The 15,116-nt window shown below is 26.5% G+C and overlaps 1 protein-coding gene across 4 annotated transcripts; it reads left to right on the top strand.

Moving 5' to 3' along the window:
• Positions 1-2,327: 2,327 nt before the first annotated feature.
• LOC149054303 (THO complex subunit 2-like) lies at positions 2,328-14,540 on the top strand. 4 transcript variants are annotated; one of them, XM_015508652.2, is made up of 30 exons: positions 2,328-2,533; positions 2,627-2,706; positions 2,889-2,977; positions 3,189-3,317; positions 3,389-3,501; positions 3,581-3,953; positions 4,025-4,165; positions 4,225-4,397; positions 4,475-4,673; positions 4,771-4,934; positions 5,061-5,247; positions 5,332-5,603; positions 5,678-5,795; positions 5,857-6,036; positions 7,930-8,094; positions 8,166-8,447; positions 9,871-9,984; positions 10,046-10,237; positions 10,310-10,570; positions 10,647-10,904; positions 11,031-11,112; positions 11,176-11,263; positions 11,343-11,469; positions 11,553-11,709; positions 12,268-12,308; positions 12,813-12,962; positions 13,031-13,088; positions 13,554-13,618; positions 13,695-13,750; positions 14,353-14,540. In XM_015508652.2, exons 1-30 carry the CDS (start codon positions 2,490-2,492, stop codon positions 14,378-14,380), a joined length of 4,386 nt encoding a protein of 1,461 aa, XP_015364138.2. In that variant the 5' UTR covers positions 2,328-2,489; the 3' UTR covers positions 14,381-14,540. The 4 variants fall into 4 exon arrangements, with proteins under 4 accessions (XP_015364138.2, XP_015364137.2, XP_015364136.2 ...); XM_015508651.2 differs by having other exon boundaries at positions 10,965-11,112; positions 11,343-11,454; XM_015508650.2 differs by having other exon boundaries at positions 10,965-11,112; positions 12,816-12,962.
• The last annotated feature ends 576 nt before the right edge of the window (positions 14,541-15,116 follow it).

The following is a 15,116-nucleotide window of genomic DNA, read 5'->3' as shown; positions in this document are numbered from 1 at the left end:
AATATAAACATTTAATACAATAAAAATATTTTTCTTATGGTTTATAGAAGTAAAGAGCGGTAAATTGTATACCAAATAACTTATACATCCTTTTTATATTACGTATATTTCGTAAATCTTTACAAATATTGAAAAAAAATCTTGAAATACCTATACGGCGTATAGTTGTAGTATATAATATATACCCTATGGAAACACCCCTGTTAAAGGTATACATATTAATTCGTCACCGCCATTGATTTTATTTGCACAGACTCGCATAATAACAATAACGTGAATTTTCAAAAAAAAAAAACTTTACAGTTTGCATGGAGATTAAGCTCAAGAATAAATGTTTTAAAACGACTGCGGTTTAGATCATACTATTTAAAGTTTTAAAAAAGTTCCACTTTTATCCACTAGTGAGTGATAAACAAACATGCCTACTGGCTACTGGTATATTTAATTTTATGTCTCTGGACTCTGGAGGATTGTTTGAGATCAAAACTTATCAGCGAATATTAAATAGTCACCTCTGATTGATGAAATTAAAAGAGTATTTTTACTTCGAATAAATATTAATGTAATTATTGTGATTATTATTTCAAATATTTATTAAACATATTTTAAAAGTCAACATTATTTTTATTACTATTATTATTATTTGAATTATGATTATTTAGAGTAAAGGTTTCAACATCTTGGGTTATTACTGTTATTATTTTACAGTTGTTAGTTTGTTACACAGAAAAATAAAGGTTGAGAAAAACAAAATGAAATATTTTAGGATGTTTACAATTCATTGGTAACGGAATCGCGGAAAAAATGGCCACGGAAAAAAAGCCCAAAAAAATATATTATACATAATATATTTACATTTATTTATAGATACATATTTTAAATAATATAAATAGTATTTAATTAGGTATTTTTTTTTTAAATTTTAACCTAAAATTAATTAACCCTTAATAAGTGTTTTGTTGTTAATTCAACACTAGATTTGTACGTGTGATAGTTAACAATACAATCTATATTATTATGTTACCACAAGTCTAGAAACGTGAATATTTTGTTCTTATGTTCTGTTAAAAATGTATTTTCTATCACAGAAATAAAAATATTGTATGATTGTAAATCCATTGTATAATCAACAATCAGCCACATTTTATAAAATATTAAAATTTACAATGATTGCACTTTTATTTTCTTGGGCTTTTTTTCCGTTGGTTTTTTTTTTTTTTGGGGGGGGGGGGGGGGGGTTCCGTGGCCATTTTTTCGGCCTCCTCTGGTAACGATATGATCGATTGAAACATTTGAAAGGTTGCATGCTTGCATAATGGGGCACATTCCCTGAAGCCTGGAGATGACTAACATGAGGATGGAGTGGGCGAGTTGCGTGTAGCTTATTCTGGTTCTAGCTATGACAACAGTTGACAGTTGTAGTTACTATATCTCTTTATTTTTGAACGACGTTAATCTGTATTGTTATTAATATATATATATATATATATAATGTGCTATGCGTCTACAAAAACGGATAGTTTTTTTTCCTGAATACCATGAATATCACAATTTTAGTCTATAGAGCAACAGTGATGTGGTCTTGCAGTCAAATATAATGTATTTGATATTATGTTTATGTATTAATGTATTATCTATAGTATTGTTGTACTTATACTACTTTAGACTTCTATACTAAGTAAATAAGGTACTCTTATATTGTTGACAGTGAAGCTCACATGGGGACGACCGCCATTTTGATGGCCGACAAAACATTAGTTGGCATACACAAAATGTCAAGGAATAAATGAAATTATATATTTTTTTAAAGGTAAAATATAATAATTATGAAAAAATTATGTGCATAAAATAATTATTTTTTGTTACAAACAACAAGTCTAGAAATAAAAAAATACAATACGACATCAATTAATATTTATCATAAATACATAATATAGCATGCTATTAGCCAACCGAGAAGATGGAGGAACCCGGCTTCAACTAAAGGCCCGAGTTACTTATCTATAGTTAGTAATATAAATATAGTTTATATGGTATAGACCATTATAGACACAGAATACATGAAAATATGAAATATATATTCTGTGGACTGACGTGGTACTGTAAGTTCTATGATGGTAGTATGGTACAGAAGTCTCAAGTCTGTGGTTGTACTACTATCTACTCTGTGGTTGTACTACTTGGAATTACAACCTCTTTGACTCTTGAGTTGATTATCAAACCGCGTGTGTTTTCGAATGAAAATCACAGTTATGTTTTTTTCCGCCACGATATTAGCGTCAAGTTTGTTTTCCTTGCACTTCATTGTTTTATCTTTATTCAACTATAAATGATAAAATTGTGATTTGTTTTATTTCCTACACGTTCCGAGTTAAATTATATTTCTTTTTATTTGTTCATATATTATACTTCTAATTAAATAGTGATTATTGAAATGTTTCGGTTCTAGGTACTTCGATTTGTTCAAAATTTAAATTAAGCTCTTAAAGATGGATAAGTATGAAGGTTGGGGAACAACCGAAAAAACGGAATTGTTTGTATTTTTTTCACGTTATTTTAATTTGCTCCTACATACTTCTCCAGTAGTTACAAAATTGGTTTGGTTATAATTTTTGATCTGTTTTAGTTTGTCAAAATGTCATGAATTTGTTAAAAATGCTAAATCAGAATTTTCACTAACAATTACAACTAATGGCAGTCCTACTGGTACGTTAATCAATAAACTATTTAAAGTTTAATTTTATCTTTAAATTTATCTTGTAATAATTATTCAAAATAAATATTTACACCTGGGTAATCTTTGTAATTACCTAATTATGTTCAAAGTATAAATTTATGTAATTAACTCATTAATATCTATTATTAATGTTATAAATTATTGTTTTCAGATTTGGCCAAAGCTATTCTTTCATTTTTGATTGCATGTATTAAAGGAAAAATTAAAACAAGCCTTGGTTTATCTGTTTTAAGTGATTTAGTAAGTATAATGATTATACCAAATTTTGCTTTAAGCCTTTCCCTTTTTCCACCACTAACTTAATTTTTATCAGTTCCAATTAAATGTATGAAATACTCGAATACATGTTTATATTTATAAATTAAAGCTTAATTATATTACGTTTAAGAATATTTTATAAGAATCACATTTTTTATTTATTTATTTATTTATTTATATGTACGTGTTTTAGTGTTTAAATGAAGAAATTGCTTCTGTGGTGATGGATGTCTTCAATTACTTAGATACTGACACAGCCCTTTCAGATAATGGGGGATCAGAAAGAGAATATTTTGGCAATTTTATCAAGGAATCGCAAAAGGTTTATATCTATTTTAAATTAACTCTTCAATAACTAATACAATATAATGTTTGTGTTATTTTTTTTCATAGTTATTTACTGACAAATTACTTAAAGAACGATTAGAAATTGACTCATTAAAGGACATAAAGTTATTAAATAATATTTTTTCTACAAAATTTATTAAAATTAAAACTAAACTTTTGTGAGTTGTTTATTTTTTTTTAAATTAAATTCATTAGTATGTATGATCTCAAATATTGATTTAACTTTTTTTTTATTAGTTATAAACAGCGAAAATATAATTTATTTCGCGAAGAATCTGAAGGCTATTCCAAATTAATTACAGAATTAAATTCTGATAATATGGATCCTAAAATCATGGTTGAGATTATTAAATCATTGATTGGTTGTTTCAACTTGGACCCAAATCGTGTGTTAGATATCATTTTAGATTCATTTGAACACCATACAGACAATAAAGCTGAACATTTTTTTATTCCATTACTACATGATTATATGCCTGAATCACAAAGGCTAACTGAAGTATTAGCATTTAAATTACGACAAGTGAATAATTTAACTCGCTCATCTTACAGATTGATTGCTTTATTAATTCAATACAATTTAATTGAGCTGGATAATATTTATCCTTGGGTAAATAAGACTAGGGTTATATTATATTATTATTTATTTTTCAGTTGTTTATTTCATGTTTTATTTTTTAGTTAACTCCAGATGATAAAGATATTAAAACAAATTGGGAAAAAGATATGAAAAATGGACAAGATTATCTGAGAAAATCATCAAATGTGGTCATAACTAAAGCACCAGAATCTGAAACTACTGATGATAATATTCAGCCTATAGTATGTTTTAATTTTTTTTATTACTTTGTTTGTTATATTTTTTTGATTTACAATTTTAGCCTGAAGAAAATCAAAAATTTTGTCTTTGTGAAGCTATGTTAGAAATTGGTGATTGGAATACTGCTCAAGTATTAATTAAAAGATTTCCAGAATACTATGCTGTAGAATATCCTCCTATTGGTGATGCACTATGTTCTCTTATAAATCAAGTCATTAAACCTGTTTATAATCAGTAAGTGTTATTATTATTTTGTATACAATTTCCTTGTTGCTATTGTAAATTATTATTTGATGTCTAACATATTATAGGGTTTTTAATCTTCATTCAAAATCTGTAAAACATTCAATGGGTGTTAAACCAAATTCACGTTCTCTTAAACATGTTTTGACACTAGAAGAGTTTCATGATGTAGTTTTACCTATGTTAATAACATTAGGTCCTGGATTACACCGTGATCCTGTTCTTATGTTTAAAATTGTCCGAATTGTTAGAGAGGCATTAATTAATGTAAGTGTTTTAAATTTTATATTTATAATTTAACTATATTTTTAGTAAATAATAACAAGAATACAAATACATTAATTTTGATTTATCTATAATTTAGGAAGGAATTAAAAATAAAGATTATACTCCATCTGAAACTGGTTTTTATTTTGACACATTATCATTATTAGATCGTGTCTTATTACCTACTCTTTCATTAGCGGAAGGAAGTAGTATTTCAGAACATTTGTGGACTTTATTGCAACTTTATCCTTATCACTGCAGGTACTTGTAATTTGTAAAATAAAATTGTTTTTTTTTTTAGTCTTAATTAGGTATTATTTGTATTATATTGTTCCATGTAATAGAGTTTTTTTTATTTATTTTAATTATTTTCTGTATTAAATACAGGTATGCACTTTATAACAGTTGGAAAAATGATACTCACAAATATCATCCAAAATTATTAACAAAAAAAGTTGATGTACAGAAAAAAGCTAGATCTATAATGAAACGTCTTTGCAAAGATAATACCAAACCATCTAGTCGTGTCATTGGAAAAATATCACATTATGCACCTGGCTATTTATTTGATTATGTAAATACTAAATTTAATATATTTATCACTATATTTTATATTATTGAACCAAAGTTGATGTTAAATATTATCATATATTTTTAGATACTGGGACAAATTCAAGTATTTGATAATTTAGCTAGTATTGTGGTTGAATGCTTAAAGTACATGACAAGTTTATCGTTTGATGTTCTTGGATATTGTATTGTTGAAACATTAGGCAAAAGTGGCCAAGATAGAGTGAAACATGATGGTACTTCCATTTCAGTATGGCTTCAAAGTACAGCTTCATTTTGTGGTGCCATATTTAAAAAGCACCCTGTAGAACTTACAGGAATTCTTCAATATGTAGCTAATCAATTAAAAACAGAAAATAGGTATACATTTTATAAATAAAATCTAGTAAATTATTATTTTTAAATTATACACTTATAAATCTGAATTTGTGTAGTTTGGATCTTCTTATACTTAAAGAAATTGTGTTGAGAATGGCTGGTGTTGAGGTTATGGAACAAATAACTCCTGATCAAATTGAAGCCATGTCCGGTGGTGATTATTTAAAAACTGAGGTAACAAAACATGAACTATTTTATGTATAAATAAAACTTAATCAATATTCTATTATTTTAGGCTGGTTATTACAATCAGATTCGAAATACTAAGAAATCTTCTATAAGACTGAAAGAATCATTATTAGATAATAATTTGGCTGTTGCTTTATGTTTGTTAATTGCTCAACAAAGGCATAGTGTTATTTATAAAGAACATGAATCTATTCATATCAAACTTGCTGGGCAGCTCTACGATCAAGTAAGATGTTTATTTATTAGTTATATAAGATGTTTATTATGAATATTTTTTTTTTTTGTGGTTTGAACGTTATAGTGTAGGCAATTTGTTTTTAAGTTCAGTGCTAGACAACGGTAATATTATGCTTTGAAGAATTCTTACAATGCTTGATTCTCAATACTACAAACCCCAATTCTCACATATATAATAATATCAATTGGAGGGTTTTCGAGAAAAGGGACAAAAGTAAAATTTTTATCTTCAGATTAGGTATCTATTTTGTGGTACATTTTATGCGCTATCATATAGTATCCCTGTTATTTAGAGATGTTTGTTTGTTATTACATAATTTTCAAATGCCGTAGAGCAATAATTAATCACATCTATCAATGGTCACAAGTCACAAAATTAAATATAACTTTCACACACCTAGGTAGTTCTTGTTTTTGTTTCATTGAAATTAAAAATGTCCATGATAATTAATTTAGATACTCATGTTATTAGCAAGAGAAATTATTAATATTCATCAAATATTATGTGAAAAAATCAAATTGTTTGAGATAATTTTATTATAGTTGCAGGTCATTAAACTAAAAAAAAAAATACCCGCTTAAATAATACATTATTTAATGTTTAAATTATTTTACTATTTTTCTATTAAAATATAATTCATAGAAATATTCAAACAAAAGTAAAAATATTTTATTTTATTGAGGTCATAGCTCTTCTCCTAAAAGTATCTTTTTGATTAGTGCTACCATTGATTATAAATACAATTTATAATCAATGGTGCTACTTTTTCCGAAAACCGTCCAATTATTCTGTCAATATCCCAAACTAAAGCCTGAACATGATGGTTGATTACTTTTGATTAAAGTTATGTATAGTTGTGTTCTTAAAGGGGTGGTTGTAAATTCAAGGGGAAGGCAATTATAATTGCATAAAAAATGTTTGTAAGGAGTTTTGAAATTTTCCTTGGGAATTGTTAGGCTTCTTTGTAGGGCATGAGATCAAAACCAAGAGTCTTCTTTTTTGGGCATGTGGTGATTTTATATTAGACTTCGGCATGAGAGAACACTTGATGGCTGCAGTAAGGGTGAAGACAAGAATTTTTAATTTTTGTTGGAGAAAGCTGAGTTGTATACATTTCTATGACGCTTAAATACTATGTTGGTTTTGAAACGTTTACTGTAGTCAGTATAGATTAATATATGAAAGTTTTTCTTTTAGGCCCTTTTTTTTTTTGGCTTTCCAGATTGATCAATCTTTAAAGGAAAATAAGACTTTATGGTTGGACAGTAATCTTTATGAATGTGTAAATAGTAAATTTAGATTATTTTTGTCTGAGGAATGAGGGATATCTGTTATGTTATAGCCGTTATAGGATATATGAGTTTTTGTGCAGCAATTTTCTCTAAGTAGATAATGTATATGAGTATGAAGGTTTAGAAAAAGCAGAGAGAAATAGGCTGTACTGTTTGATTGGAGTTCTACGCAGCTAAATTTAAAATATAAATAATAAATGTATTAGTTTTTTCAAATCTGATCAATAATGTTATCCATAATCTATTATGTATTAAAATTTTAGTTGTATTTTTCTGAAAAAAAGGTTAGCCAACCCCCCATTTTTTGATTTCTAGATTTGTGCTTATTACAGGATCAATACATCTTTTGCCTACACTAGCTATAGTGTTTTTGCAATATCCATGGTTATCATAAGTATCAATGGTTTAAACAATCTCCTTTCCCCCCATATAACTACTACTATCATTTTATCTTCTTAAAGTACACCACACATTTATTTGTCACAAGTATCACATTGTTTACTTTAGTATACTATCCTTTATATATATATATATATGTCTTTAAAGATATGTTATATATTTTATCTATCATAATAAATAACATTTGTAGTGCCAAGACACATTGGTTCAATATGGTACCTTTTTGGGGTCTACATTTTCAATGGAAGAATATATCAACCACTTGCCATCTGTACATGATTTACTAGATCAACATCATGTTCATATGGATGTTGCATTTTTTCTGGCTAGGCCTATGTTTAATCATTCTATTAATGTAAGTATTATATTTACTACTTATTTATAAAAAAAAAAAAAAAATTGTTAAATATTAATAATTTATTATAGACTCGTTTTGATGCTTTGCGTAAAGCTGACCCTAATGCAAAAAAATCATTAGCTGTTCGGCAAACCAAGTATGCAGAAGCTCATAAAGAAGTGATGTCATCTATTGTCAAATCTGTTGTGCCACTCCACCCTGAAAAAGTGTGGGAAGATGTATCGCCTGGATTTTTAGTTACATTTTGGTCATTAACTTTATATGACTTATGTGTTCCAAATGAAGCTTATAAACGAGAAATAAATAAACTCAAAGCTCAGTCTTCAGCAATGGGAGATTCTAAACAAGCTGTAAGTTTCATTTTGATCATATATATTTAATAGATATACATAAAGTGATTCATTTAACATGAGACATTCATTATTTAATAAAATATTAACATTTTTAGTATTTCTTAACATAATCATTTTTACTTTTTTTATGATTACATGCATTTGTAATTTCTTATTCCAAAAGTTTGGTTGATTTTACTAAAAAATGAGTTCTGAAGAATATAGAAAATTAATACAGAGTTACCCCTCAAAATGTTGGGCCATTACTCCACTCATCTAAACTTTAAATACTACTAATATTTATAATAAAACTATTAAGCTACTTTTTATATTTATAAATAAAAAGACTGAATATTATTCAGCTATGGAATATGAGATATAAAATGTATGTTGTCATTCAAAAGAGTAAATATTATGATTTTTTTTTCTCTCAGTAATGTTGTTTTTTAATGACTTAAAATTAGTGTTATCTATGTTGAATGGATTTTCACTTATATTTTAATGGTAACAGTAAAAATATTTCTTTTGGGAACTAGTTATATTTTTTGAGACTCATTTTGTGTTGCGGTTTAATTAATTGTGTTGTATGCCTTTACAAGATGATATTATGTATTAAAATTTTGTCAATATTCACATTAGGGTTAAATAATAATATCATATTATCAATAAATAGGTATTTATTATATACTATTATTTATTGCTTTAAATCTAGGAGTATTTAAAGGTTTAAAGGATTAATTAATTTTTATCATATTATAAAGAGAATTTAAAACTATCTTTTGTACTTAACAATATAATATATATTTATTTTTTATTAAACAGTTTGGTTTCATTAGCTTTATATTAAATATTTTTTCTAACCTCAAAAATAGGACTTTTCCCAAGATGAGAATTTCACCTCATTTTACAATTATACTGATAATTTCAATTCTATAAATCCAGTGAAGTTGAGAATGACATTATATTAAACATAGTTTTAGTTTTTTACTCAATCTATTCTTCTCGATCGTTTTTGTTGGCCAGGCGCTCAGACTATTCATTTTTAATTTCTTTTTATTCATACTCATGGATACCATCTTGATCTTGATATGTGTTTAAATTTGATTGTGTAAACACTATTATTAAAAACAATGTATTTGATGAAAAAACCAGATTTGGTATCTATTTTTAATCCAATATGTTGTGGTGTGTTTTGTTGTTATCGGCTACTTTATCTTTTTTTATCAGTTAGTTGGTGATCACTGATCAGTAAAAAGGATATTGTAGACCAGTTCCACTTGTATTCCTAGTTATAATATTATAACCATTGATTATAGAATATTCTATAATCAATGTTATAACCATAGATTTATATAATCGTATGAATGTAATTATGATGCTAATTGTGTGCAAGTATAATTTTAAATCTTATACTTAGTGGTATTATCATGTATCGTTATAGAGTACTAAAGTGAAAAAAGAACAAGAACGATTAGGAATTACCATTGCTAAATTGAATGATGAAAAAAAAAAACAACAAGAACATGTTGAAAAAATATTCTTTATGTTGAATCAGGTAAAAACAATGTTTATTTATACATATATATTTTCTATAATATGTGTTGATATATTTTCAGGAAAAAGATTCCTGGTTTTTATCTCGTTCAGCTAAAGCAGCAAAAAATGAGACTATTACTCAGTTTTTACAATTGTGTTTATTTCCCCGATGCATTTTCACTCATACAGATGCTATGTATTGTGCTAAATTTGTTCAAACATTACATTCATTGAAAACTGCTAATTTTTCAACTCTTTTATGCTATGATAGAGTATGACGATATTAATCATTCAAAACTTTAAATATAAACTATTTAAGTAGTATATATATTTTTTAATTTTAGTTGTTTTGTGATATAACGTATTCAGTAACACTCTGTACAGAAAATGAAGCACATCGTTATGGCATATTTCTAAATGAAATGTTAAAAAATGTAACTCGTTGGCATTCTACTAAAGATATATTTGAAAAAGAATGTGCTACTTATCCTGGATTTGTGACTAAATGTAAGAATAGTGATCAATTTGTTCAATCTAATAATGATCATGTAGGTTATGAAAACTTCAGACATGTTTGTCATAAATGGCATTACAAGATTACAAAAGTGAGTCGAATCAAGTGGATATATCTAAAAATGTATACTAATTTAAAATATATGAAATATTTATTCTGTTTATTAGGCCATGATGGTTTGTTTAGAGTCCAAGGATTATGTACAAATTCGTAACTCATTGATTATTCTTATCAAAATTGTCAATCATTTTCCTGTTTTGGCAAAATTAGCCACATTAATTGAAAAAAAGGTAGAAAAGGTAAGAGAAGATGAAAAGGATAAACGACAAGATCTGTATACTTTAGCAACATCATATTGTGGGCTACTTAAAGGTAGAGCTAGTCAATTTCTCAAGGACGGTGATTTCCATCTTGTTATTGAAAAGGTATAATTATTTTTTTAACCAAATGAGGCTTGTAATTAACAACATAATTCATTTTTACAGGTAAGTCAAATAAAAAACATAGTTGATAATAAGTCTGATGTTACAAAAAATAATCAATCTATTAAGAAAAAAGATGAAGATACAGTACCTGAAGCCAAAACTCCACCACTTCCTGTCGTTAAAGTTATTAATGGAACATCATCAACAGGTGAATACAATGTTTTAACTTTTTTTTTGTATTTTATTCCTAGTTACCATAATTATATTTTAGAATGGGTTGAAGCTGAAAAGAAGGTTATTGATAGCAAAGTGAAAATAGAAAAACGACCTATTAAAATCATGAATGCCGAAAAAGTCAAGTGAGTCAATAAATCCTAAACTTCATAAATTTTTAAATTTTAATCTTATGATTACCTATGTTTTTGACATTTTTTTTAGTGAAAAAGCGATAGTACAAGAAAATATTACAGAAACTTTGAAGGAAGAAAAATCTGATGAATCAAGTGAAAAGAAAAGAGAAAAACGACAAAGAGATGATAATGTTGACAAAGTAAAAGATTCTTATGTTAGTTTATAATCTTAACTATTTTTTTTTCACCATGAGTGTAATATAATTTATAAATGTTTGATATTGCTTTAATTAATCAGATTGATGTGGCCAAAACACAAGTACTTACTACTGCTTCAGTCAGTCAACCTGCCAATAATCATAATAAAGTTCAGATCCCTAGGGCAAATTTATCACAAATATCAGTTTGTGTCGTAGATGTGGCAAGTAATGGTTCTCACATTGCTGACGAAAAAGGTGAGTGATAAAGTATAATTAAATAGTGTTAAAACAAGACACTTGGTGAAAATGTAATTTTGTCCTCAAAATATATTTTATGGAAATAATGATCCTGTTCTGTTGAATCAACCAAATTTAATATTATTTTTTTAAATTTAATATAGGGTAATATTATCAAAGTAGGCCACATTGTACTCTTTTTTTAAATATTTTTATTTTTAATGTTTTTAAAAATAAGCTTTTTTTATACAAATTATTTCATACCATTATTTGAAATAAAATAAAAAATCATATTTTATTATGACCTGCAAGAAGTCTTCTTCTTTAAGATAAAAATAGTTATCAAAATCAAAAATTTTATATAATAAAAAGCCCCAGAATTTTCCTGTGAAGAAATTTGTTTGAATAAAACATTTATACATTTTTATATCTGATGTAATACAATCCCCTATGAATAATTATTGGGCTCTAGATTAGTTGAAAAATTAAGGCGGCATTTAAGACATAAAATATAAATTTCAAAGTTTATAGAATTGCAGTAAATTTGAAAAAACTTAAATAACTTAATTTTTTCAGATATAAAACGAAAAAAATTAGACACCAGTCCAATTACGAAGGTAAGAACTGAAGTATGGAGCCAACATAATCACAATTCCATTCCTCCTGATATTCACAAAACAAATAATAAGTAGTCTCATCTCTCAAACAATTTCTCAAGCAGCTTAAATTTATGGTGTTTTGATTGTCACCTGAATGATGTTTCCTCAATAATTTGTTGTTACTACAATTATTACTGAAATTTTCGAATATGTATTGAAATTGGTTCGTTCAATCACAATGGAACAATGAATAGCTGTTGTAGCTGAACACCTACTTTCGGCGAAGATTGAAGAGCAACCTTGTTTTTTATTTACACTTATTTATCATCTGCGTTAGTAAATTAAATATTGTTAATCGATCCCTTTAAATAAATAAAATTTTGGTTGATGTTTTCGTGTTTTTGGAGAAAAAAAGAAAAGATATTGTTAACTATAGCTTATATACTTTGGTTATATGGTATCATATATATATACATATTGTTATTTTTGGTTTGCATTTTTGTTATCCTTTTTAAATCACAGCAGCTCATGAAGCATAATCCTGACGTCAAATCTGAGACAAACGGTTCAACTTTGATTGAGAAAAAAGAAAAGAAGATTAAAAAATCGCAATCTACTGATTCAACATCTCTTAAGGAACCTCGTAAAGATCGTAAACTAAGTCGCAAACGAGTATGTTTAGTTTAATTATAAAATTACTAATATAGTTATTTTAAGTAAAACAATTATTTTTGTTTTAGCATGAACGACGTGAAGAAACTACACCTGAATTAAAGAGACGTAAAGAAGATGATAAACGTAAGTTGATATTGAAAAGCTGAATTTATTTTTTATTATGTTATTAAGATTATGTCATTGCAAAATTTTTTCCCTTTTCTAACCCATGTACTACATAGTAAGTTTGCTTTTAGCAAAACCAATTTTGTGTTTTTAGCTTTAATATTAGAGTGACCTGTTATCATACTTAAAGGAAATAATATTATCTACAACAGCCCTAGAGCACTTTCTAGGCTTTGTCGATGTTTTAATTCTAAAACTAATATTTGTTCATAGATATAATTCACTTTAAAATTAAACTATTGATAAAAGCTTATTAGCTGCCCTATATATTATTTTTTACTTTAACCTTTCTTATTGGTCAATTTACTTGAGTATTAATTCTGCCTGAATACAAATTTGCTATGTTGTGTGTGGGATTAGAAAGTGAAAATAAAATAGTTCACTGTTATCTTAAATTTGATTCTATTTTGTTTTTACTACTAGATGTAAAATCATCAGCTGATATTCGTCATGATGAGTTGGTGGGCGATAAGCATCGATCTAGTAGAGTTAGTATTTTCAAATCTGTAGCAAATCAGTTATAATACCAGCAGAATGTATTAATAACAGGATTTTTATTTGCAGGAAAAATCTCCTCATCCAAAAGAATGGTCCGAACGAACTGAATCACGCCATAAAAGATATCCTTTTTAATTATTATTATCTTAAAATAATTTAGACAGTTAAATGAGTTATTTAGATAGGCGTAATAATAATTAAATAGTTGAAATAAAAACAATCCATTATTGTTCAAATTGTTATTTACTAGGGTTTATAGCTATAACTCAGAGTTACAGACTTCTTGCTTCAAAATTTTTCAATAGTTGGAAACCTTAGCAGTGAATATTATTTTTTAACTATTAAGAATAATTTAATATTTTCAATAATACAGTAATTAGGAGAATTAAGAGTTTTATATTTTTAAAGTAAAAATAATGAATGTCTTGTATCTATAATGAAAAAATGTTAAACTCTCTATCTCTCCCAAAATTTGTTTTCAATTATGGCCTTAATGAGAGTGTATGTATAAGAAAATAATAATATTTATATTCAATTATCAATGTTACTATAATCGTTGGCAACTTGAGATTATGTTTTTTGTGTAAATATTAAGGGTAATCAATAGAAATATTAATATTTGTTACTTGTTACTTACTAGGTGTAGTTAAGGTTTATTATTGCAATATTATATTTCCTAATTTATTTTGATTCAAAATTTTTTCTTAACATAGTCATATTATACGCATAGGACGAGCGATAAAAGGAAGTAATCAATTATTTTTTTGTCGACATCAACATAATTATGAATATTGTCATATAAAATTGTGAATAATTATTGTATTTTAATATTATTTCCATTGTATTTTATCACTTTTTTTTAAATTTTTTTTTGTTTATGTGTATTAATAAAACATTTTCTTATGATTGTAATATATTTAAGATTATGTACGCTCATTGAATTGAATTTGAAACAATTCTTTTAACTGAGATTAATATTTGGAATCAGTTATAATGATGAATAACATTATTTAAAAATCTTAAGGTATATTATAATGGTATTGGGTCAGATTAAGAGAAAATTCATACTATATGTAGCTTATTTGTGATTCTATAGATTTGGGGGCTGTATTTTAGAATATTATATTACTTGTTACTTGTGATATCATCTGTTATTATGATCATTGCCACAGTCTTAGACGACTGTGGTAGTGACCAGTTTTCTGAAATAAGGGTACTGCTAAGAAAATGTCACTGACTAGTGATTATTGTCGTAGTTCTAGATTTAGGTTAAATTTTAGACCTTATAGCTTATACCACTGAATTAAATACCAATTTGGTTTTGTGTTTTGTGTGAGTACAAACCTCAAGGCTTACATAAATTTGATGGGCCCAGGGCCCAATCTAGAACAAACACTAAAATTGTCTAAAAACGCCAAACTTAATTACTAACAGTTAATTTATTATTTTTCAGTTGAAACATTAGCGTAGTTGTAGGTATACTAATAT

This window comes from Diuraphis noxia, unplaced genomic scaffold, assembly GCF_037042655.1.
Source record: "Diuraphis noxia isolate RWA-SAM2 unplaced genomic scaffold, SU_Dnox_SAM2 contig0008, whole genome shotgun sequence".
Lineage (NCBI taxonomy): Eukaryota > Metazoa > Arthropoda > Insecta > Hemiptera > Aphididae > Diuraphis > Diuraphis noxia.
The sequence above is the reverse complement of the archived record's forward strand: the minus strand, read 5'-3'. Positions and strand labels throughout refer to the sequence as shown.